At 42.6% G+C, this 25,012-nt stretch overlaps 1 protein-coding gene across 3 annotated transcripts in view; it reads left to right on the top strand.

Moving 5' to 3' along the window:
- LOC114606747 (transient receptor potential cation channel subfamily M member 3) overlaps window positions 1-25,012 on the top strand; it is a 353,577-nt gene that overhangs the window by 284,221 nt on the left and 44,344 nt on the right. For 2 of the 3 annotated variants that reach the window (XM_028749278.2, XM_077935948.1), the window contains exons 10-18: window positions 4,941-5,041; window positions 6,802-6,936; window positions 7,542-7,592; window positions 12,810-12,845; window positions 13,019-13,159; window positions 15,458-15,487; window positions 19,127-19,416; window positions 22,111-22,339; window positions 22,754-22,921. In XM_028749278.2, coding sequence (XP_028605111.2) covers window positions 4,941-5,041; window positions 6,802-6,936; window positions 7,542-7,592; window positions 12,810-12,845; window positions 13,019-13,159; window positions 15,458-15,487; window positions 19,127-19,416; window positions 22,111-22,339; window positions 22,754-22,921 — 1,181 coding nt within the window. The remainder of the gene's footprint in view (window positions 1-4,940; window positions 5,042-6,801; window positions 6,937-7,541; window positions 7,593-12,809; window positions 12,846-13,018; window positions 13,160-15,457; window positions 15,488-19,126; window positions 19,417-22,110; window positions 22,340-22,753; window positions 22,922-25,012) is intronic. The other variant, XM_028749279.2, reaches the window with a different exon arrangement.

Raw genomic sequence — 25,012 nt, 5'->3', positions numbered from 1 at the left:
TCTTCATAGAATGCTACAGGCAGTTGCACTCCATACGCTAGGTCATTAAGAACTTGGATGTACCGTGTGATTTCGTTACATGCTTCAGATAATGCAGAAAATTCTGCCTCACATGTAGATGTGGCAACAAAACCTTGCTTTTTGGATTTCCAACCAATTAATGAAACTTTGAACATAACCACTAGACCACTTTTTGATTTTCTGGTTGATGGACAACTGGCAAAGTCACTGTCTACAAAAACCTGTAGATCACTAGAATTATACAGATGTATTCTCTTAATAGCAGCCCAATTATTTACATTAGGGCTACTGACCTTTCTGCTTAAAATACCTACACAATATCAGCTCTTGACCACTAGCTTAAGTACAGAAGAGATCCTAAGACTGATTGGTATAGGTCTGGTTGATCAAACTAAACATCACTCTCAGTCTTTTGAAAGTTAATGGTCATAGGGGTTTGTACATCTTTACAATCCTGCATTCCTAGCTGTTCAAGCAGACGTGAAATCTTTTGTTCCTGACACAATAGAAAACTTCCATCTGGTTCTCTGCATATTCGGACTCCTAAACAATGACTGATTTGCCCTAAGTCTCTCATTTTGAATTGTTTTTTTCCAACTGATTAGCCACTTTTTGAATTTTACCTGTGGAACTACCCGCCACCATCAGGTCATCCACAAAAATCAATAAGGTAAAGGTAAAGGTACCCCAATCAATACCAAAATCAATACCAATATGTAATTGTCACCTGATCCCCTTGTATATAAGTAAGAGTCAGCTATGTTTCTTTTAAAACCAAGGCTTAGACAATCGTTCCAGGATTTAGCACTTTGTTTGAGTCCATAAGCAACCTTGTCTAATTTCCATACCAAATCATTCCCTTCCTCAAACCCTGGGGGTTGTCGCATGTATATCACCTGATCCAGAGGAGCATTCAGATATGCAGAAATAATGTCATAATGATTCACTTCTACTTTCTTGGCAGCTGCAACTGTTGAAGCAAGCCTTACTGATTCTGCTTTGGCAGTCGGTGTAAAAAGCTCATCAAAGTGAATTCCTGATTTTTGTGCAAAAACTTTTGCTACCAGTCTTGTTTTAAAACGTGTGTCACCAGACACCAGAGTCTTCCTTTTAAAGACCCATCTACTAGAGATTAACTTTTCCCCTGGTGGCAGTTCGGCTAGTGTGCATACCTTGTTTTCTTTGAATGATTCCAGCTCCTCCTTCGTGGCATCAAACCACTGGGTTTGTTCCTTAGGAGGTAACTCCAGAACCTGGGCAAAGTCCTGTGGCTCTGAATAATCAGCATGACACACTCTTATTTCACCAAAAGTCAATCTGTCAGGGGTATGCCCTTGGTAGTCTGTTTGCAATTACCACTGGGCTTTCCTCCTCCTGTTCCTCCTGCTGTTTTTCATTCTGTAGCTCGTCCTCCTCCTGTTCACTAGATGAAACACTTTGTGAACTATCAGATTTTGGGGAAACATCTCCCCCTCCTTCCTGCCTGTCTGAGAGGCTCCTGTGGCTGCACTGAAAGAGGTATTAGAACACTAGGATTAGACAAAATTGGGTATCTGGGCAAAGTGGAAGCAACAAGCACAGAGTCTTGAAAGAATTGGGGCTAAAACTGATGTCATGGAACATAGCTGGTTGGCATTCAAAGCAGAATAATAAACAGCTGATGAACTATTTTGATCAACTGCTACAAGAAACATGGCACAATGACTCTATAACAGGCATCCCCAACCTGCGGCCCTCCAGATGTTTTGGCCTATAACTCCCATGATCCCTAGCTAACAGGACCAGTGGTCAGGGATGATGGGAACTGTAGTCCAAAGCTTCTGGAGGACCAAAGCTTGGGGATGTCTGCTCTGTAATGCTTAACAGATACAAATATCACTCACTGACAGCCACTCCCTCAACAAAAGGCTGTGGGGCCAGTGGGGGTCTAGCATGTTTCATCTTCACAAAGTTGAATGCAACTACAACAGCCATGATTCCATGCAATCCGTTTGCAACTGCTGTCTTGGTTAAAGTTTTGAAAATATGTTTAATGCTGATTAACATCTACATGCCACCTTGTAAAAAAAAAAAATCTACTGTAAATACTACCCAGACAGAACTAGAGTTACCCGAATCCCTGGAACCCCTATATCCTACTGCAGTGTTTATCACTGCAGGGGATTTTAATGCACATCTGGGAGCCAATAATGTAAATTTGTACAGCCATTATAATTAGAGTCTGGAACCAGATATTTACTTAGTCAGAGGTACCTCCTGTCAGTCTAAAGATCAGAAATGTAATTATTCAGGGCTTTTTTAGCCCAAGTTGTAAGGCGGGAGGGGCTTGCTAATATTAAACGGGATGACAGAGGGCGATCAGCCCAGGGAATATACCCACTTTACAAAGCATGGAGGCAGTGTGATAGATTATATTGCCATCTTGCGATTTGCATATAAGTTTGCTAGGGAGTTTGAGGTGGGCCATAATATTGAAAACGATCATCTTCCTCTAGCAATGGTACTAGTAGGCCCAGTATTTAACAATTCTTCCCCAAAAACTCAATTTATCTCTAATGCAAACTTCGGTGTGACTGCAGGCAATAGAATTAAGTGGATGCCAGTACTCAGTCTAGCACTGACTCACCTTCTTCATGCAGATGATTTAAGGACTATTCATACTGCTATCATCTCAGCTACCTTTGCTGCTGAGGTTATGAATTTATTTAAGATCTTGACTGACAGGTTGCAAGACCACTTGAGAACTGAGATCAAGAACAGTGGCTCAATAAGATCAATGGGATCTTCCAATTGGTTCAACAAAGAGTGCAAGCAGGTTAAAAGCCAGCTGAAGAGAGTTTACTGTAAATATATGAACTCTAATTTACCCCTCTTCATTAATGAATATGTTTCCCTCAGACAGAAGTATAAACTTCTGCTAAGATGTCGGGGGGGGGGGGCAGAAAGCAGAAAAGCATGCTTGGCCTGTCTCAATAAAGGCCTCTCATCTGCCTCTTCTGGCGTACAATATCAGGCCTGCTGGAGAAGGCTTGTAATGTTCCAGTGTGTACTATTGGACCCAATGAATGGATGCAATATTATCATTCACTCCATCATGGGCAGGGTTGTTTCCTGAAGTTTGGACCACAGCGGTAGTCATCCCTTTCTTCAAAAGGGGCCTTGCATCCAATCCGGTTAGTGATAGACCAATTAGTTTGCTACCTGTAATTAGCAAATTATATGCAAAGCATCCTTACAAGAAGTTAGTTGATTGGATAACTGATGAAGCTATTCTTGCCGAAGAGTAAGCAGGATTTAGACAAGGCAGATCCACTGTAGACCATTGCTTTGTACTAGCCCATTTTATAGATAAGTATGTTAAGAAACCAGGTGGTGTGCTATATGCATATTGATCTGAAAGCTGCATTCAATTCAATCTCTTGAGTAAAACTGTGGGATAAGTTGAACGCTTCAAGTGTAGTTAAAAGATTGTTGTTCTTGATTAAATGTCTATATAAAAACACTGTGCTGAAAGTGCATTGCTCTACAAATGGGCAGTTCACAGGATCTGTTCCAGCCACAAAGGGAGTTAAGCAAGGTTGTATCCTAGCTCCCACAGTGTTTAATTTATATATAAATGATATTGTCCAAAGTTTAACATCTCCAAAGTATCATACCCCTAAATTGGCCACAAAAACCACCATCTCTATATTATTATACGCAGATGATGCGGTACTTCTATCTCAAACAAAAGTGGCCTAAAAAGATTGATGAGGGCATTCGCAGGATACCGCCAAAGGGAACAGCTGGCAGTGAATTACAAGAAAACTAAAGCCATTGTGTTTTCAAGAAACTATAGGGCCCATAGATGGTATATCAGTTGAAACAGTTGATGAAACAAGTTAAAGTCTTTAAATACCATGGCCTTATTTTCTAGTCAACAGGGTCATGAGGATCACATCAGAAATATGCAAAGCAAAAAGCTTCACAAAGTGCCAAAATTCTGACACTTTTTCCATACAAAAGGTAGCAATCACATACCATCAGTCCTTGAAGTGTTTAAAGCTAATCCCCTAGCACATGTGGGACTCAGATTTGGACCTTGAATCTACTGAAGCTGTTCAATCTAAGTTCCTATGGCAATTTTTTTCTGTTCCATCCTGTGTTCCAAATGCTTCCTTGAGCTTAGAGGCTAAACTCCCCTCTGTTGAATTACAGATTTGGCGTAGGATATTTAATTATTGGCTTTGGCTAAATTTAAACCCCACCAGTCTATTACCCTTATTATCATAAGATTGTCATGAGAGCGCTTGGACTAAAATTGTCAACCAAAAGCTTTACTTTTCTGGTTTATCACCACAACAGTTATAAACACTGAGCTTCAGTAAAGCAATTTAATTAGGCAGTGCCTATATGATGTCTGGTGACAGAATAATCTGGCCACAATAAGGAAATTTTGTGCATGGTATGATTATTTTCCACCTAGTCATTTTGACACTTTGGCACCCTACTTGCAAAATTTAACAATTTCAAAATACAGACGCGCTTTCACTTTTGCAAGATTGAATATGCTGCCTTCAGCTGTATTTGAGGGTCGATTTCAAAAAAATCCACTGGAAAAACAGTTATGTCCCTGTGGAGATGGCAGTACTGAATCAGGAGTTCATGTGCTTCTGGCTTGCACTCCACACAGAGTGTGTAGAGGTTAATAGCACCTAACTTGTTCCAATGAAATGTATCATTACAAACTTTAGCTAGTTTAGAGAGTAGGAATAGTTAAGTTTCTTTTTATATTATTATTATTATTATTACATAGTAGATCATGCAAAAGCCCACCCTGGACTCTCACCTGGACTGTGTTTCTGTCTTCTGCTCACGTCCCATGACATTGTATTTAATAATGTACGCTTCCCCTCCCCCCCCTCTATCTTTTTGTATAGGAGCAAATGCATCTGCTCCAGATCAACTGAGCCTAGCATTAGCCTGGAACAGAGTAGACATCGCTCGCAGCCAGATTTTTATTTATGGGCAACAGTGGCCGGTACAGTATATATACACCTCTAATATCATAATTTTCAGTTTAATATGGGCAGGGGGAATCATTTTTAAAAGGGATTTTCTTCTTAAAGGAAATGTTGCCATCTAGTGGCTTCTGTAGTCTTTAGCATGACAGGTAAGGAATTTATTTGTTCCAAAATGTGCAGTTGGGCAGTACCTTTATTTGGACCATCTAAAATGTCACAAAATGTCAAGTAAGAACTCTTTGATAGGCTGGATGTTACCCAGAGTAAGAAGTAGGTGGAAACAGCAAAAGCAAGCAACAAAAAACAAAATGTTGACTAGAAGTTGTAGCCAGAATGTCTGTATACCTGAAGGAGCATCTCCTCCCCCATCGTTCAGCTCCGAGGGCCTTCTGGCAGTTCCCTCACTGTGAGAAGCCAAGCTACAGGAAACCAGGCAGAGGGCCTTCTCAGTAGCAGCACCTGCCGTGTGGAACGCCCTCCCATCAGATGTCAATAAAATTAACAACTGTCTGACTTTTACAAGACATCTGAAGGCAGCCTTGTTTAGGGAAGTTTTTAATGTGTGGTGTTTTATTCTGTTTTTAATATTCTGTTGTGAGCTGCCCAGAGTGGCTGGGGAAGCCCTGCTGGATGGGCAGGGTATAAATAATAAATCATTCATTCATTCATTCCATAAGCAGTAGCAGTGGGCAGGAAGGCATCCCTCACCTGAATTCACATCATCACTGCTGTTTTCCAGGTCAGGGTGGTGCAAAGACACAGGCAGAGCTGTCTCGGTGCATGTGCATTGTGCCAAGCTCTCCTCTGCCTCCCCCCCCCCACCTCAGAGTAAGCTGCAGCAACCCAGACAACAGATGTGCAAGTGCTCACAACAGGTGAGCGCAACGGCTCCTCGGACTACCGGCCATCAGTCTCAGGATGGAGATTGCGGATGGGTTGGGATTGTTTCTGCAAGGTGCTGCCGGTCTCAGATCACACCTAAGATTTGGAGACAAAGAAGCAGTAATTGACCCCCATTTTTGGAAACAAAAAGCCCAGATCTGTCTCCAAACCCTTCTGGCTAGGCAGACAGCCAAAGAAAAGAGAAACATGGCAGCCTTTAGATTAGCAAAGTTGGAAATGAATATTGAGTCTGCCAAGTGCCTTTTTACTCCTGCTCTCTGCCTAATTGTGAACCTTTGGGCAGGATGCAACTCACTTGTTGTGTGGACAAATTGAGGTCCCCTCGGGCAGTGGGTATTTCTCCCCCTTCTCTCCCATGCCCACAACCCGTCCATGCCCTAAATCTGCTCTGGAGGTTTGGAGTAAACCGCAGAAGAGGGATGGGAGGCGCAGGAGAGAAGAGAGGGGGAAGTCTCCTGGTGTGAGGGGAACTCCTTCCCCACTCAGCACAAATTGAAATCTACCCTGTGTGTTTTGCTTAAGGCTACAGATCATTCCATCATCTTCATCATTAGTAAGCTTGCTTGTTTTTGTTACGTATTCATATGAATCACATTGTTTTGTCTTTCATCCATGTTTAAAAAATTCATATTATTATTCCCATTCATCTTCTTTCTTTGTGGCAGCTGTAATTTTATTTTCTCAGAATGTCCCAGGATTGTGTTGAAAAGTCATTACATAAACATGGAATGTTTTGCTGGAATCTGCCTTTAAGATGCCAGAAGAGGTGTGAAACTGACCATATTTCCTCTCTGTACCAGAGCTGGGCATTCGCCTTGATGTCTATATCAAACTGACCATGAAGACAGTCTGACTGGCTTATTTCCTTTTTTAGGTGGGATCCCTTGAGCAAGCCATGTTGGATGCCCTCGTATTGGACAGAGTAGATTTTGTAAAATTGCTCATAGAGAATGGAGTAAGCATGCACCGTTTTCTCACCATCTCCAGACTAGAGGAATTGTACAATACGGTAGGGCCAAACTAAACCAAATTTTCTGTCTGTCTGTTGGTTTTGCTTGTTTGCTTCAACTTCCACAACCTGGTGTACAGAACCTCCATCCATGGGGCTACTTTGGCCCACCAGACTCTTTTCCCCAAGCCACATCAATCAGATTTTTCCAAACTGAAGGTGTTTATTTCCAATTCCAAGTTTATTGTTGGCATCGAATAGTAATGTGGGTTCATTTACTTCTTTTCATTTTGTTTGATGACAGCTAAAAATAATCATTTCATGCAGTGCTTTGGGGATATCTGTATGCAGAAAGCATCCCTCCTCCCTTTGACAAATCTTCATTTTGATCGTGACATTTGTGTTCAGAACAGTATTTATATTAATCCAGAATAAAGGTGGTATAATGTAATGGCAGATAAAAGCCTATGAACTTGTACCTCTCTCTGATGAATACCTACAGTGCATATATAAGTGCCATCTGGCCAGTACATTTGCCCATTCAAGGGTCAGATATTTGTAAAAGATGAACACTATAAAAATTGTCATGCCATCTGTATTTTGTTTCGAATTACTTCTTTATGGTGGGTTAAAGTATTTGGTCCTCTGTTGTCCTTCATTTTCAGAGACATGGCCCATCCAACACTTTGTATCATCTTGTCAGAGATGTCAAAAAGGTAAGAGTCCAACGGGTGGACAGTAGCTTGAAGGTAATGCTGTGGCTGCTTCTATCTTGTCCTTAGAGACAGCCCCTGTTTTGCATGAGCTTTCAGTAAGAGCCTTCTCCTGTCTTCTGCCGTTTCAGTTGTGCAGTGTGTGTCTGTACTGATTCTCAGCCTTCTGTGTACAATGCAGTTAACTGGGCTGCTCTTTCAGTGACTTTAGATGCTTTGAGATAGTGCTTTCGCTAGCGGAATTGCAGGTGTTTTTCATGCCATGTGGATTTATGCTGTTAGCTGTATTTTTTATATCCACCACTATTTTGGATGCTGATTTTCCATGTTGCGGGCCAGTGCTGGACATTGCAAAGTATATAATTTTTGTTCTGGATCTTGAATCACTGCAACATTTTCAATTTCATTATGTGCTATGTGCTATAAAATCTCTCATCTCCATTTTAAAAAATGAATAGTGCAGTTTTAACCCAGTATCCGTACTTGAGCTTGTGGCAGAAGGGAATATAGAGCAACTAGTGGCTTAAAAAAATCCACTTTATAAAAACTATTAAGCAGGGAGCATTGTATCAAAAATTGGGTAGATAAAAGTTTCTCTGTATGATACAATGATACAAAGAATGAAATGAAAACTGGCACCTATTTCTCTTCTCTAAAGATGGCATAAATTGATGGCAATCTATGATGGTGTGCAGTAGTGGGAGGGCAATACAATTTTTGCATAAAAAATTGTAACAGTAGTGGGGTATCTAGTACCTAGATGCTTCCAACACTCCTGGCCAGACTCCTTTATAGCAGGCACCCAGCTCTGGACATTTACACTTCTGCATCAGAAGCTACATCCGTGGGTTCAAGAGAGTGAGTGAAATATAGATTCAAAATGTGCTGCGTTTTAGCAGTAACAGTTAAGTGATTCCCTAGAAAGCAGAGAAATAAAAGGAATTTGGGAACAAAAGAGTTTCAGAAGTTTGAAAAAAATGCCTGGAGATGTTTGAAGATGGTGTGAATGGGTTCTGCTCCATTGATAATTACCTTTACACTGTCATTTATGAAGTAATTGAAATTAAGGAGCCTTGGAATATCATTTGAAAAATTCTGAAATATCATTTACATCACTTCCGTTGTTCTCAAGCATAAATCCCTTGGATGTACAGTAGTACCTGACTGGAAGCCAGAAATAATTATTTAAACTTTTCTGCTTCTCTGTTCTTTCTCTGTGAGTTGCAAGCAAATAGCACAGTATTTGTACTCAAGTGTGTGATCATTTTTATGCTGTTTACTTGTTTTGGAAGCCCCTTTATCCTGTGTCCCCAGCCCCTTTCAAGAACACTTTTTAAAATGCCAAGCCCCCTTTTCACAACAAATAATTCTAACTCCTGTATGTCCTTTTCCCTCCCAGAAATGTTTTCATAAACTAAAGGAGCTTTCAGAAATACATTATGCTAGAGGTTGGAAACTATTCTGAAACATAGTTTTTTAATGTCCAAGCAGCTGAGTAAACTCTGACTGGAATTAGTGAGCTAGCACTGCAGAAACCAAGAGCAATATCCCAGAAACAGCTTTAACAAGAAATCTTAGCACATTAGGAGTTGCCCTTTTTATTTTATGTAAATTGTAAGAAAGAAATGCGTTACAATATATTGGGTGACTTACAGCACTCCCACACATGAGCGATGACATTCGCTCCTCCTCAGTCAATCTATCAGAGAGCCTGACATCAATTTAAATGGAATGTCATTCTAGAAAATAGCCTTTTAATGGAAAGTAATATTATTTTGACAGTCAAATGGTTCACAGTGCATGACTGAGACAGATGACTCTTCTGAAGCAGGTCTTCTGATTCTGATGCATTTTAAAGCCTGGTAGCTAAACCATAATCTTTTGGGATCTAAGGTATAAAATTTAAATTGTGACGTGTTGAAGTATTATGTGTGCAAAGGCATTAATTCTCTGTGTCTGCCTGATTTCACTGTACATTAAGTTTAAATATTAAGTCTGATGAGTAATTTAAATGTGTTCATATTTGTGGCAGTATTTGCAAATTAAATAGCCAAATATGAGAAATGTAAGGCTGTAAGTGACAGTATGCAAGCTTCAAAAAGCTTGAGGATAGTTTAGGATTTCTGTGAAGCTCCTTATTACACTGTAGTAAGGAAAGGGAGACCAAGTGAGGCAGGGCTCCACATCAAACCAGTGCAATTCTTGGGTAGCATGTTGCTCTTTTGCAATAATTTTAATTTATTGCACAGCTTCACAATACCATCCTGAGAAGGCACAGCATTCAGACAACTAAATGAAAAAGATACTTCAGAGGATATTTCTGTGTGGGGAGGACAATGAAAGGCTACCTGTGCCAATGGTTGATACTTAAACAAAACCTACTAAGCTTCATGAGTGAGTGGTCCCAGACAGGCTTTGGATTCCAGCGGGATCTCTTGAATGCTGGATGATGTTTCAATTAGTTTGTGGGAAAGAAGAGCTGTTTACCCTTTAGACCCCCTCAGCGTCCTTAATAAAGGCAATCTCTCTCATATGGGAATATCAGTAGCCTCTACTTATTAAGCTGGGAAAGGATTTGATCTAAAATGGCTATACTTGCCACACTGATGTTTAATGATCACTCAAAGGAACAAAAGGGGAAAGAGTTGGGATTATGGTGGGTAAATAGTGCCCTCTAATGTTCGTATAATAAACATCTCCAGTTTCTTAGTTTTTCATGGACACAGTTTAGAAGGTGATGCTTGCTGCCAGCACTCTTATGTCTGTGAGTTCATACCCTCCAAGTGACCCGATTTCCCAGGGACAGTCCCAGAATTATAGAAGCTGTCCCAGCTTCTGATTTCATCCCCTCCATGTCTCAGAGAACAATTAAAAGTGGTGTGGGTGTAGGTGCAAAAACGGAGTCCTGTTTATCCTGAAAATAGAATCCCTGCACCAAATGAGGAAACAGTGAAGCTGGCATACAAAACCCTTCCAATAATTTTGAAGGGGAAAGTCCCCAATCCACTTTAATTTATTTAATTGCAATGCTTCAGCAGCCGGGCATTTCTTAGGAAACACGTGGAGTGTTTATTCCTTTATTGTAAATGGAAATTTACACTGAAAGGCTTTACATGTCTACTGAGAAGTAAGTCCCACTATATTCAATAGTGCTTACTTCCAAGAAACATTGTAAAGACTGGTCTCTTCAACCTTATAACTGTTGATGACTGTAATGGCAGTTGGTTCCACAGAGAAGGGCAAGGGATAGATGACCAAAATTAGCTTTAGCATGTATAACGGGGCATGAATCCAATATCTCTATTCAGACCAGGTCAGGTTTCTCCATAGTTTTTAGTTTGGTAATGAGTTGTAATTCAGCAACTTCTCTTTCTCTTGTGCTGTACACACCCTCGCACCTATTTTCTTTACTGTGAGGCGGAGAGGTTGTAATTAGCTCAAGGTGGCTGATGTCAATGTGTCTGTGACATCTATGTGTGCAGGAGATCAAACGTGGGTGAAACTTCCTGATGTAGAATGTCCCTGTTTCCATCAGAGAAATGCTGGAGGATTTTTGGAGTTATGTATATATTAAAAGAATTAGTGTCTGTGGTGCTGGTGACAGTTTCTGGATTCGTATAATTTTACTCCTAAAAAGTTTATTTAGAAGATATAAACTATTCCAGAGTAAATTGTTTCTAGATAAGAAAGACCAATAAAATAAAACAGTGTTGTAAAATTCTTTTTTAGTGTGCTTGTTTGTTTGAAAAATATTAATAAAGCTGAACAATCCTTCTTACAATCGCAGTCCAAATATGATCAAATCTACGCATGCCTGACAAGATCTCAGTATCATATGTCAAATGCCAGAAGGAAGAGACCTTTGTTGGTTGATCAAGCCTTGCATGCCCTCTAGTCTGAAAAGAAGTTAGGCTGAGACTGATGTTCACTTAACATTTTGTATCTGTCTATGGGTAGCTGATTACAGTATCCATGGGGCAAGTAGCTAAGAAGAAAGCACAGAAGTAAAATTTGCTGAATAGCCCTTTGTGATAGTTGGAATCTAGAGCTCAGGCCCAATACTAGGAGCTGGTCACCTTTTCTGGTATCTGAATTGGAGGCGCCTGCTAGATTTTTTCACACGTGCAACTCTCTTCATGCTTGCAAGAAACTTCTGGTATCTGCACCTGATACCAAATACGCATTGAGAACTGGGAATTGCCTTACTTCATCATGGAAACCCTAGACATTTACTGGAATGCCTGAGTGAAGAAAATAGTCCCAAAGTGGCATTTTGTGAAACACGTGCAGCGCTATGCATTGATGCCACAGCACTGTCAAATTATTTACTGAAAAATAAAATAGAAAAATAAAATAGAAACATTTACAGTTTGATATCAGGAGAGTTCAGAGTCAGTGGAGCAAGATCTCAGATGTAAATTCATTGTTGGCCAATAGAGTGAAATATTGCAGGCTAACCCATTTTTTGACAAGATTTAAAGCAATTATTACTTAAAATTGAGGATATTGGAAACTCTCACATGAGAATCATATTTGGGAAATAATTACATAAGTGTTTGTTTCTGAAAAATCAAATTGCAACATCAGAAGAGATCCAGGCCCACCTGGCGCCTGCTAGTTTTCAGACTCTGCCTTCAGGGGCATATGCTTGCAGAGGCAAGAAGAATAACCCAAAGTTTAACTGAAAGGTATGATATTTTAAAATCCTGTATACAGTTGACACCTTTTGAAAAGCACAAACATGATTCCTCTTGTTTGCTAGTAATGTGAATGAAAGCAACTTTCCCCAGGAAATAAAGGTGGAGGTTATATTTAAGAACAATTGGAGGGAATTGAGCATTCTGGAACATATGCGGGGAAAGAGTTAGAAGTGTGTGTTTAAAGTCTAAAGGGTTGAGTGGGAATGTGTGCTACAGCATTCTTCTGGTTCCATGATTAAGTCTGCAGAAAACAGTTGGACAGAGCCTGACACACACACACTGCCCCAAGGCGGTTGCCAAAGTACGCACACCTTCAGCAGGCGATGAACAGGCCATAGCTAGAGTCCAGCAAGTCCTCTAGTCAATGCTTTGCCCTCATGCGCTTTTTTTTTTGTTCTGCAGTGATGTTTCCTGTTTTCCTTCTCAGAAGAGCCTGAATCCTTTGTTCTGAAACTTATTATCTTCTGTTACTGCTATGTTTTAATGCAACTTCTTATTTAATTTATGTCTTCTTTCCAAGCGTGAATATCCAGGTTTCGGTTGGATCTATTTTAAGGTGAATTAATTAACCAGCATAATAATACATTCTTATGTTTTCTTAACATTTTATTTCATTTTTAAAAACCTCTCATAGTTACAGAGAAATCTGTGTGGTGAACATAATAACCAACTTTATCTCTCCCCCCCCCCTTCCCCTTTGTGTTGTTTGTCTTTTTATGGAAAAAATAGGGAAATCTTCCTCCAGATTACAGGATCAGTCTGATTGACATTGGCCTGGTGATTGAGTACCTCATGGGAGGAGCTTACCGCTGCAATTATACTCGGAAACGCTTCCGAACCCTCTATCACAACTTATTTGGCCCCAAGAGAGTAAGGACTGTTATTATTGAGGGTTTTTGTGCTTGCTTCTTTCCTAAGGGGTTGCCGTGAGCGGTGAGTTACTCACGCCTGCTGAAAGGAAAGTGGGGAAGGGGCAGCGGTGGGGAAGCTTTTTCAGCCAAAGGGCCACCTTCTCTTCCAGAGCAACCTTCCAGGGCAGAAGGGCCAGAAGCAAAAGTGGGCAGGGAAGGAACATGAATGTCAGCTTTCCACAGGAAGCCAGTTTCTGAGCACTCACACACTCACATGTCTCTGTCCTCCTTCCCGGCAAGCAAGAAGCATGGTCAGAGTTCAGGTTCAGACCGAAACATTCATAGAATCATAGAGTTGGGCCATTGAGTCCAACCCCCTGCCAAGCAGGAAACACCATCAGAGCACTCCTGACATATGGTTTTCAAGCCTCTGCTTAAAGACCTCCAAAGAAGGAGACTCCACCACACTCCTTGGCAGCAAATTCCACTGTCGAACAGCTCTTACTGTCAGGAAGTTCTTCCTAATGTTTAGGTGGAATCTTCTTTCTTGTAGTTTGGATCCATTGCTCCGTGTCCGCTTCTCTGGAGCAGCAGAAAACAGCCTTTCTCCCTCCTCTATGTGACATCCTTTTATATATTTGAACATGGCTATCATATCACCCCTTAACCTCCTCTTCTCCAGGCTAAACATGCCCAGCTCCCTTAGCCGTTCCTCATAAGGCATCGTTTCCAGGCCTTTGACCATTTTGGTTGCCCTCCTCTGGACACGTTCCAGTTTGTCAGTGTCCTTCTTGAACTGTGGTGCCCAGAACTGGACACAGTACTCCAGGTGAGGTCTGACCAGAGCAGAATACAGTGGCACTATTACTTCCCTTGATCTAGATGCTATACTATTGATGCAGCCCAGAATTGCATTGGCTTTTTTAGCTGCCGCGTCACACTGTTGGCTCATGTCAAGTTTGTGGTCAACCAAGACTCCTAGATCCTTTTCACATGTACTGCTCTCAAGCCAGGTGTCCCCCATCTTGTATTTGTGCCTCTCATTTTTTTTTATTTTTTTTATTTTTTTTTTTGCCCAAGTGCAATACTTTACATTTCTCCCTGTTAAGGGATACAAAGTACAGCTGGGAAGGGTTGTGACTCAGTAGGTTGTGTGGCCTGGGGAGAGACATTTGCCGTCCTGCCACACCCCTCGCTAGTGGCCTTGGAGGGCCACACTGGTTCCCAGGGCCTGAGGCTCCTCGTGCCTGACTTAGAGCATGGCTGGGGCTGGGGGCCTTTTTCCAACCCCACTCCCATACAGGAAGTCCTGAGATCCTGGCAGCCACTTCCCCGGGACACACATTGTTTTCCAAACTGCTTTCAAAGCTGCCAGTGGCAGCCCAGCCAGCAGCGGGCATCAAAGTTAAGGGTGATTTCTTCATTTGCCATTCTTTACTCTGAGAATTTATTCTATTTACACAAATATTTGTAATTCACTTCCACTTTCCAAAAGAAGATGCTCAGAACAGCTAACGGGGGTGGGGGGGTTCAGCATTTTAGAAATAGTGAGTTCTTTGCATGCATTGTAGAGGTCACCAGATCCTTGTGTAGAAGGCCATATTCTGAAAAAGATCCCACATGTAAGATAGATGATCTTTATTAAAATAGGTTCCAGTAAAGTTGTAGTCAAGTAATCAAATCAATTTCCCAAACATGCGCGAGTAGCAAATGTTCTATGCTTCTGCAGTTAACAGAAATGATATTCTCTATTTAGCCATCTCTTGGTTTTTTGTGAAAGTTTTTCTGAAAATAACATAAATATGGACACACGGAAGGAGAGACTCTCCTATAGACCCCATGAAGCAGGAGAATTGATTATGTGCTCTTGGTGCAGTTCAACATAAACTACAACATCTAGATCTAGGGGCTTTCCTAATATATGTGGTGGATTCTCCTTCTTTGGAGGTCTTTAAGCAGAGGCTTGACAACCATATGTCAGGAGTGCTCTGATTGTGTTTCCTGCTTGGCAGGAGGTTGGACTCGATGGCCCTTGTAGTCTATTCTATTCCAACTCTATGATTCTATATGGACTGGGGCTCCAAAATCAGAACTGAGCATGATTGATTGGTGAGTTAGAGGGGGGGCAGTGGTTCTGCAGTCTCTGTGCTTTGCAATGCAATCTTATTCCTGTCTACTCAGAAGTAAGCCCTGTTGGATTAAGTTGGACTTACTCTCAGGTATGTGTGTATAGGATTGCTACACACACACACACACACACACACACACACACCCCTCTATATATTTGAAACATTGTCATTTCTTCTTCTGCCTACAGCCCAAAGCCCTGAAACTGCTGGGAATGGAAGTAAGTGTCATTTAATTCATTTTGTTTTGTTTTTGTTTTTTTAAGAAAAGATGATGATAGTAATGGGAGGGCAGGGGGTGTAATTTTTTTAAAAGTATGAAGTCAGGGCTGAAGTGGTGATCCCAGGAAGTGGCCTATGTTGGTTCAAGGCTCCCTTCTGGGCGCCGCCATTTTGGTTCTTAAGAGTTAGAAAAAATGGAGGTAAGAAATATGAGGGGCAAAGAAAATTTAAAAAGAAGAAAGAAAAATGTATTAAAAATGTTTTAAAAATATTTTTGAATTGTTTTGAAAAATTAAGGAAAAGGAACCAAAGAAGAAGAATAAAATCTAGATAAAATAAGAATAAAAGGACCCCCCCCCCAAAAAAAAAGAAAAAAGAAAAAAACATCAAGGGATAAAGATTACAGTGGTGCCTCGCAAGACGAAATTAATTCGTTCTGCGAGTTTTGTCGTCTTGCGATTTTTTTCGTCTTGCGAAGCACGGTGTCGGAAAAGTTTTGGAAAAGCTTCAAAAATCACCAAAGTCTTCAAAAACCTCAAAAAAGGCTACCACACCGCGTTCTATGAGTTGCTCCTCAAAGTCAAGTCGCAACTGTATTAACGGTGTTAAGAAAAAGGAAACAAACTTGCAAGACGTTTCCGTCTTGCGAAGCAAGCCCATAGGGAAAATCGTCTTGCGAAGCAGCTCAAAAAACAAAAAACCCTTTCATCTTGCGAGTTTTCCGTCTTGCGAGGCATTCGTCTTGCGAGGTACCACTGTATAATTTTTTAAAACAATAAATAAATAAATGTCATAGTAAATGTTTTGGTGGGTCCCTGCCCACCACCTCCGCACCAGTCTCCAGACAGGTCAGGTGGGGGCCAGGTTTGAACTGGCTCACACACTTCCATGCAGCCTGCCTGGCTCTCCTCGTCCCTGCCTATCTCTCCTCATTTATGACAGCCACGGTGGCGATGGAGGAGGCTGGTGGGTGCTCGGTCGGGGGGCGGCTCCACTGCGCTATCCGCTGGACTTCCTCCAAGCCTCGCTGAGCCATCACTGGGGCGATCCCTGTCCTGGTGCAGCTGAGGTCATCTGGTGGGGGGGCTGGGAGCCTTGCACAGCCCCCCCCCATTGCTGCGTCTGGTGCCCCCACTCTGGGTGGCTCCCAACAGAATATTAAAACAGAATAAACCATCAAACATTAAAAACTTCCCTAAACAGCGCTGCCTTCATATGTCTTCTAAAAGTCAGGTAGTTGTTTATTTCCTTGACATCTGATAGGGCGCCATTGACTGGTTGTGTTGTGTTAAAAACAAATGAACTCTGCACTTAAAGGCACAGATAGGTAGCTAATTTCTTGTTTGGCTCTAAATTGATGAGTTTTTATAAGGCTATTCATAAAGAAAGGTGAATTAAGGCTAATTCTTAATTATAGGTTGGCGCATGTGACACTGGGGAGATTCTACTACCATTAATATGCTGGGATCTGCTACTAGAAGTGACCAAAGCACAGTACAAGACCAGACTTGCCCAACACCCCTCCCGTGCTGCATTGGGGAGCACAGGTGCAGTTTGCGCTTCCGCCCCCATAGGCACATGGAAGCAACAACTGCGGGGCACTGCTGGAAAAAGCTCGGCAGCAAAAAACATCAGCTCTGTGAATGTACCCAAGGACAGCATGGGAATCAGTCTTTCCCACAACAGGATGAGATCGTTTTCTAATTTTAACAGGATGAATGTAATCCACATTCACATAATTCTAAAGCAAGATACTTCATAAAACACATAATATAGTTTACAATATTTGTGTTGGCTTAAGTTGGCCAGCAAGGCATTCAACAGGGATTTATTGTTTTTAATGCAGGGACTGGATAGATGTTAGCAATGCTATTTATTTCAACAAGTATTTCTTGAAGTACTAAAACTGTTGTTTTGTGGGCATCATTCTTAATTTTTGTTCAGATATATTAAAGGCTGGGTTATTTACATCTGTTTTGTGATGGAGGGCCCAAGGCAGTATGTATTATTATTGTGAGAAAGTGTGGATGTTTTGCCCTGTGTGAGAAAGTATCTAGAGCAGTGTTTCCCAACCTTTTTTGGGCAAAGGCACACTTGTTTCATGAAAAAAATCTCGAGGCACACCACCATTAGAAAATGTTTAAAAAATTAACTCTGTGCCTATATTGACTATATATAAAGTAACTCTCTTTAATAGGAATCAAATAAACACAAAGAAAGTATTTTATAATTACTTTATTATGAAATAGTAAGTAAACAGAAATATGAAAAATTATAAAATACTTTATTCAGTGCGCAACCTGGGACTGTTTGGCTGAACACAAAGCTGATATTCTGGCTGGAATCGAAGAAAGACACACACGTAGCTCTTCGTCAACAGCTCTCAGTCTCTCTCTGTATTTAGTTTTTATAGCAAATGAAGGAAGAGTAAGCAGGCTGGGGTGGGTTAAGTAAGGGCTGAAAGTGCCTAGATGAAGTGGGGGAAGCTAGAGAGGAGGTACATTCTGACGTTTGAGGATAGACTAGGTTCTTTATGTGAATGATAGGTGAGTTATTTGACAGATCGAACTGAGAGCAAGGTGTGGCTTGTGTAGCTGGGGTGGACATGAATGTTTGGGGTGCAAACCCCAGGCCGGCCAGGTCCGAGGGGGGGCAGGGAGAGACGGGCCTGCCTGCCTCTGCCTGCGCTGTGGTGTGTTTTGCCCCGACCGACGTGCTAGCTGTCTCCGCAGTAGCAGCGCGGACTGGAGCTCCGTCATTCTCCCCGCCGGTGCCCGGGGAGGGGAGTGTGGGGCGGCCGCTGTGGAAGCGACGGCGTGCTCCTCCTCCTCCTCCTCCTCTTGCTGGGCTAGAGCCAGCCGGCTAGCGCTCGCCCCTCCTTGCTCGAGCCGACCCCGCCGCCGGGGGCCTTCCCGTCCTCTCAGCGGCGCCGCCTCGCGTCCCTCGTCCGGGGGTTGGGAGGGGGCTGGGGGGGAGGAAGGGGGCGAGGGGGAGCAGCCGCCGCCGCTCCTGAGGAGATTCTGAGGCGGTGGCGGGCGACGCGTGGCGGAAGAGGAGGGGTCCCGCCAGCCCCGCGTTTCTCTCTCTCTCTCCCTCACGGAAACCTTCCCCTCAGCTTCTGCCGCTTTTTCTCTTCTTTCCCTCTTCCTTTTTTTTTTTTAAAAAAATGAAAAATCTTTCCTTTCTCTCTTTTCCAGCCCCCCCTCCCCTCTTCACGGAATTTCACTGCACTCGGGCGCCGCGGCGCGCAGGCGCACTGCTCGCTCCTCTTTCCGCGCAGGCGCCTTCTCTCGCTCTTTCGCCTCCTTTTCTTTCTCTCTCGATGGTCCGCCTACAAAGGAGCGAGGGAGGCGCCCGCCATGTTTGGATTTGCATCCAGCAGGAGATGCCGCCGCCGCCCCGCCTCTCGCCGCCCGACTCGCCCGCCTCCCTCCCACGGCACACCAGGCAACGTCTCGCGGCACACTAGTGTGCCGCGGAACACCGGTTGGGAAACACTGATCTAGAGTCACATAAACTAAAGAGAGCAAGTTTGTTAGTAACTTATGACTGTAGCAAAGGAACTAGTTTAATGTCTCCTAACAAACATTACATGGTTGAAACTGTTTTGGTCTGATGGCGTTTTCTCCATTTAACAGGATGATGTCCCACTGCGGAGGGGAAGAAAAACAACCAAGAAGCGAGAGGAAGAAGTGGACATTGATCTTGATGACCCCGAGATTAACCATTTCCCTTTTCCCTTTCATGAGTTGATGGTGTGGGCTGTGCTAATGAAGCGTCAGAAGATGGCTCTCTTTTTCTGGCAACATGGAGAGGAAGCCATGGCTAAGGCTTTAGTGGCCTGTAAGCTCTGCAAAGCCATGGCCCACGAAGCATCCGAGAATGATATGGTGGATGACATATCACAGGAGTTAAATCATAACTCCAGGTGGAATAATTAATGAATTCATCTTGATTTGTTTCTACTGATACTACCTAAAAGCCTGTTACAATGACCCCACTTCTTTTTAACACTGATCTGATGATAGCCAGACCAAACAAGATGACTAGTCTTGTGTATAGTAGGTTTCCTGGGAGAAACCTATTTATTTGGAGGCCGTCATTGGCTCAGAAGGCAAGCAAGGAGCAGGAATATTGCTGGCTTGGAGGTAGAAAACAACCTTAACCTCCCCAGCTTTTCTGCTGCACCTGTAAAACAGGAGCCAGACATAGCCCCACACATGAATCGTAAGACCTTTGCCACAACTGTAGCTGGTTTTCAGGGAGCAAGCCTCCTTCTCTGGTGGCAAGTCCCAGTCACCCCTACAGTGACTAGTTGTAAGTGGGTTTGCTCTTGCATGAGAGCAGGAGCAGGGAATGTGAACTAGCTTGGCTTCCAAGGAAGAGCTAGGATTCTGGGGAGCTGTGTCTGCATGCAGCTCACAAAGGCATATCCAGTGTGTTTGGGGTGGGGGGTATTACAGACTTTTCTTATCATCAGCATCAGCAACAGATATCCTGTGGCTCTTACTGGGGAGGGGACACGGGTGGCGCTGTGGGTTAAAGCCCCAGCGCCTAGGGCTTGCCGATCGAAAGGTCGGCGGTTCGAATCCCCGTGGCGGGGTGCGCTCCCGTCGCTCGGTCCCAGCGCCTGCCAACCTAGCAGTTCGAAAGCACCCCCAGGTGCAAGTAGATAAATAGGGACCGCTTACCAGCGGGAAGGTAAACGGCGTTCCGTGTGCTGCGCTGGCTCGCCAGATGCAGCTTTGTCACGTTGGCCACGTGACCCGGAAGTGTCTCCGGACAGCGCTGGCCCCCGGCCTCTTGAGTGAGATGGGCGCACAACCCTAGAGTCTGTCAAGACTGGCCCGTACGGGCAGGGGTACCTTTACCTTTACCTTACTGGGGAACTGGATTGTCAGAGTCCTGTAGTTGGGCAAGGAGGACCAGCAAGTGGGCTGGTGAACTCAGCATGCCCTGAGGTAGCAAGAGAGGATAGTGACTATAGAGCTGAAGGTTAATGTGAGCCAATCCTAAGTTAGTAAAGCATTATCATATTTGGGCCAGTTTACTGTTCACTGTACCTTTATTGTACCTTTCTATGTATTAATGTGCTGTTTACTGCTTTGGGGGGTCATTGGGCCAAGAAGTTGTGTGTGTGTAATAATATAATATAATATAATATAATATAATATAATATAATATAATATAATATAATATAATATAATATAATAATAATATAATAATATAATATAGCATAACACTTCCCAGAAGTACCCAGGTATTTATTTCAGTGCCCTTATTGACCCAAGGAGTTTGATAGGTATGAGGGTGCCACGGAGAAGACCTTTCCGTTGATCTTTGCTGTTGGAATGTGATGTGTAGATAATACAGTAAATAAATTCCTCTGGATTGATTTATGTGGAGTGGTAATATTTCAGATATCTATAAAACCCCAGGACTTTTATGGTCAAAAATTGCACTTTGCATTTTACTGGGAAAGTTATAGAAAACTGGTGCAGATGCTGAATCCCAGATGCCATGCACCTGTGGTGACCCAGCCCTAGGTTCATGCTATTGTGCCATCAAACGGCTGCTCTGAGTAGCACATATTATGATAGTCTAAGGTTCTTAAGATGCAAATGGCAGCTGTTAAGTGGTCTTAAGATAAAAGCAGATGCAGCCTTCACACAATATATTATTGTGAACCTCCTGGCTAAGCTCTCTAACGCCATGGGATTTCAGAATTGGCTGTGAACCAGCCCAGACAAGGCCGGACGTGCTGAATGTTGCCTATTGTGAGCCTTGCTCAAACACATCGATACGCACAGAAGTAACAAGGCCTGTCAAGACAAGGAACAACTATCATCACCTTCATCTAGTACCATGAAATCCTCAGTCAGTTCATTGGTATCCAGTCCCCTGTTATGGCCAAACACTGCATAAATCCCAAGGGTGCTTCCAGATTGTCACTATATTCTGGTAGGATTAAATTACAAGCAGCAAATTCAGGCTGTGCAATTAAAGCTTTTTTGGAGCTCTAGCGCATGCTTACCCAAAAGATCCAACTTTTTGCAATAGGGAAAATGTAGTGGGAGGTGCAGGAGAAGACTTTGTTGGACACAACACTCTTCTAGCCTGCCCACTAACAAAGGAGAGTGAATGCTTATTGAACAATCAATGCCATCTAATTTCCCTGCAAACAAATTACAATGAATGCTCAATAAAAACAGGTTGCCTGGAAGTCCTCTAGCACTTCCCTTCAGACCTGGGTTGAATGAAAAAAGAGGATGCTTATATGTTTGAATTCCATACCTCTACTATTCACTTAGCACAGTTGGGTGGGTGGGGGTGCACTATATTCCCTTAGTTAAGGATTCCCTAGGAAATGTGCTTTTCTCCAACAGGTAATAGGAAGTGGGATGGTTCAGATGTAAGCCCCCAAGGTGAAGAAAGGAAGCAAGTGGGAGCTTGGACCTCTTAGCAACAGTAAATTAAGGAGCTTCACTAGATGTCTAAGCTTCAGCACCAATATGCCAAGTGCATCTGAGTATAGCATAGTCCTTTCAGCAGAAGTGTTCCCAGTTGTTTAACTTCCATGTAACAGATTGCACAAACTAACAAAAAGCGGCCTGTATTGCAGGGATTTTGGCCAGCTGGCAGTGGAGCTCCTGGACCAATCCTACAAGCAGGATGAGCAGCTGGCAATGAAACTTCTGACCTACGAGCTGAAGAACTGGAGCAATGCCACGTGCCTGCAACTCGCAGTGGCAGCCAAACATCGCGATTTCATTGCTCACACTTGTAGCCAAATGCTGCTCACAGACATGTGGATGGGCAGACTCCGGATGCGCAAAAATTCCAGCCTAAAGGTCAGGACTGTTTTAAAATCATATCATAACTTGAGGCTTAGGGAGAGGTCGTGCTGAATTAGCAGTAACAGCTTTGATCATGTAAAGCATTGATGGGGCCTCTGCAAATCTTTCCACTTTAAACTCTCAAGGGAGGTGTCGTAAGGCAAGGCTGAGCTACTCCCTTTAAGCTCTCTAGGACGCCAGGTCTTTTAGGAAGCATCTACGGCCAGCCTCTGCTCCCGCTATCCCTGGCTTTGCCCACACAATGGGTTTCCGCACCAGCCCCTGGCGAGTCATTTTGAAACCCACATGCATGAGTATCAGATTATTGGATGGCCCAGAGAGCACATGTAATTTGAAACTAAATAAGCAACTGGCATAACCATAACCTGTTAATTGTGATGATTATTGTTATCATTATTATTGCTTTAGGTAATTCTAGGAATTCTACTTCCTCCTTCAATTCTCAGCTTGGAGTTCAAGAACAAAGATGACATGCCTTACATGTCTCAGGCTCAAGAGATCCAACTTCAAGAAAAAGAGCCAGAGGAACCAGAAAAACCAGTGAAAGAAAAAGAAGAGGAGGACATGGAACTCACAGTAAGGAAACACATTGCTGGAAGTGGTTCGCGCAGCCATTACCCCCCCACCCTTACCATTTCCACTTTGGTATGTGTTAGGGGAGGGGTCACCAACCTTTTAGGGTCCTTGGGCACAATTGGAGGCCGCAGAAACACATAGTGCCCCACAACTGTTCCATTGGCCACAATAGATCACCTTTTTCCAAGCTTAACTTCAGCAGAGGAGCAGCCCCTGTGACTGCCATGTTGGTGAACCCTCTATTAAGGAGTGCCATGTTTTTAGGGAGCCCAATCCACCCAGAACCTCTCCCGAGATGCCCTGTTGAAAGTAACCGTGGCTGAGTATAAGCCGTGTCGTATAGTTTGTGGCCAGGAAGAGTTCCTAGAGTCAAATGAGGTAACGAATTACAGAAGTTCCATTTTGCTTCTGGGAAACAATCCATTGTGACGCAGCTGGCTACCATTGGTTGTGCCTTGACTTCAATAGTGGAGGCGCACCCGACTATGGCTGATCATGCTTTTTGTAAAGGACACCGTTATACAGACATCCTACTTACAAGGATTATGGAAGGTACAGACTATCAGTAGCGGAGGACTCTTCCCAAATACAATAATTATTTACTATTATTGCTGCAAAGCAATGGTTTACAAAAAAAAAAAAAAAAGATGTGACAGCAATATTTTAGATGTGGTGTGTCATTTTGTTATTCTCAAGTTTAAATTTAAATACAATTGTTAATGAAAAACTGTATTTGTAAGCAACTGTATGTTAAAGCTGCTTCCTGTTGCAAGGTAACAAAAGTCTTTATCTCCAGCTGTTGCTCTTATGCTTAGCAAATGCACCGCTCCTAACATTTTTTGCATTTCTTGTCCACTCCATCTCAAGGACTGAGATACAAGCTAAAAACCACAGCTCCAATTAAATTACGCTTAAGTGATCATATCCTTGACCAATACTCATTTTACTCTTGCCACCAAAAAACAAAAAACCAGCTGAGATGTTAGGGCAACTCCAGCCTCTTGGGGGAAAGTTGGGGCTCAGGATCACATAAGCCTCTATGAAGTTTTGTCAAATAAAGTGAGCTGTCAAGGATGATTAAGTTGCTGTTAAGAATTGGAGACAAAAACAGGAACATAATAGTTTCACTTGGTGATAGGTCCACATTTAGCATTATAGAGACGAGGTGTTCACAAATATTGACATATATTTAGTGATCATTAAACAATCTGGAATATCTTTCTATGAGTTTTTCACAAATAGGTTAAGGAACCATTCAGTCGAGAAGCTTTAGGATTTCCTGTTTTTAGTTGGAAGCTGGAATGCAGGACCCTTTTGAGGATCATCTTTGTGAATATATGGAAATTAGGGGGTTCTTCCAGCTGCTTCTGTTGCCTGACAATCCACTTACCGTACAATATTATGGGACAGCTTATTGAGTAGATTGTAAATTGTTCTTTAATGGTCTTATTCTATTATCTTTAGTAGGTGCCTTTTGCATAGTTCTATTTTATTTTATTTTCCCTCCTCTAATGTTTATTTGCTTTTCTTAAACATTTTAGAAGCACACATTATATAACAGCTGCTTATGATGGCAAACATTTAGTGAGAAGTCCCTTTGAAGTCAAAACTGACTAAATATTCATGTGTGACTTTGGCAATCTAATTTTAAATGAATTTATTGTATGTACAAGAAAGAATCAAACCAGTTAAACCACTAAAACGCCTCCTGGGCTTCTGCTGGCATAAGACATCACAAGCATTTTTTATTTTATCATAGCTACTTACTGGTTTCTTGCCCATATTCATTTTTTTAAGGTTTACTTCATTAAATTTTGTTAAAAATCAGGCTGTTTCCTACAGGCCATCAGCAAGAGCTGTCCCCAAGATCTTATCTGCGGGCAAGCAGAAGGCTCTGCCTACAAGACCCAAAATTCAGGGAAGCAGAAGACGCTAGGCACAAGATCAGCCTACAGGACCCCTATGCAGGCAAGATCCTGGAAAAAGAGGGAAAGATCAGAAGCCAGTTTAAGATTGACAGGTTGTTTTCCTCCAAAATGAACTGGTTCTGCTTTAATTGTAGTTAATTACTGCTGGCTTCTGATCAATGAG

The sequence above is a fragment of the Podarcis muralis genome, chromosome 11 (assembly GCF_964188315.1).
Source record: "Podarcis muralis chromosome 11, rPodMur119.hap1.1, whole genome shotgun sequence".
Classification (NCBI taxonomy): domain Eukaryota; kingdom Metazoa; phylum Chordata; class Lepidosauria; order Squamata; family Lacertidae; genus Podarcis; species Podarcis muralis.
Note: the sequence above shows the minus strand (reverse complement) of the source record. Positions and strands in the feature narration are given on the sequence as shown.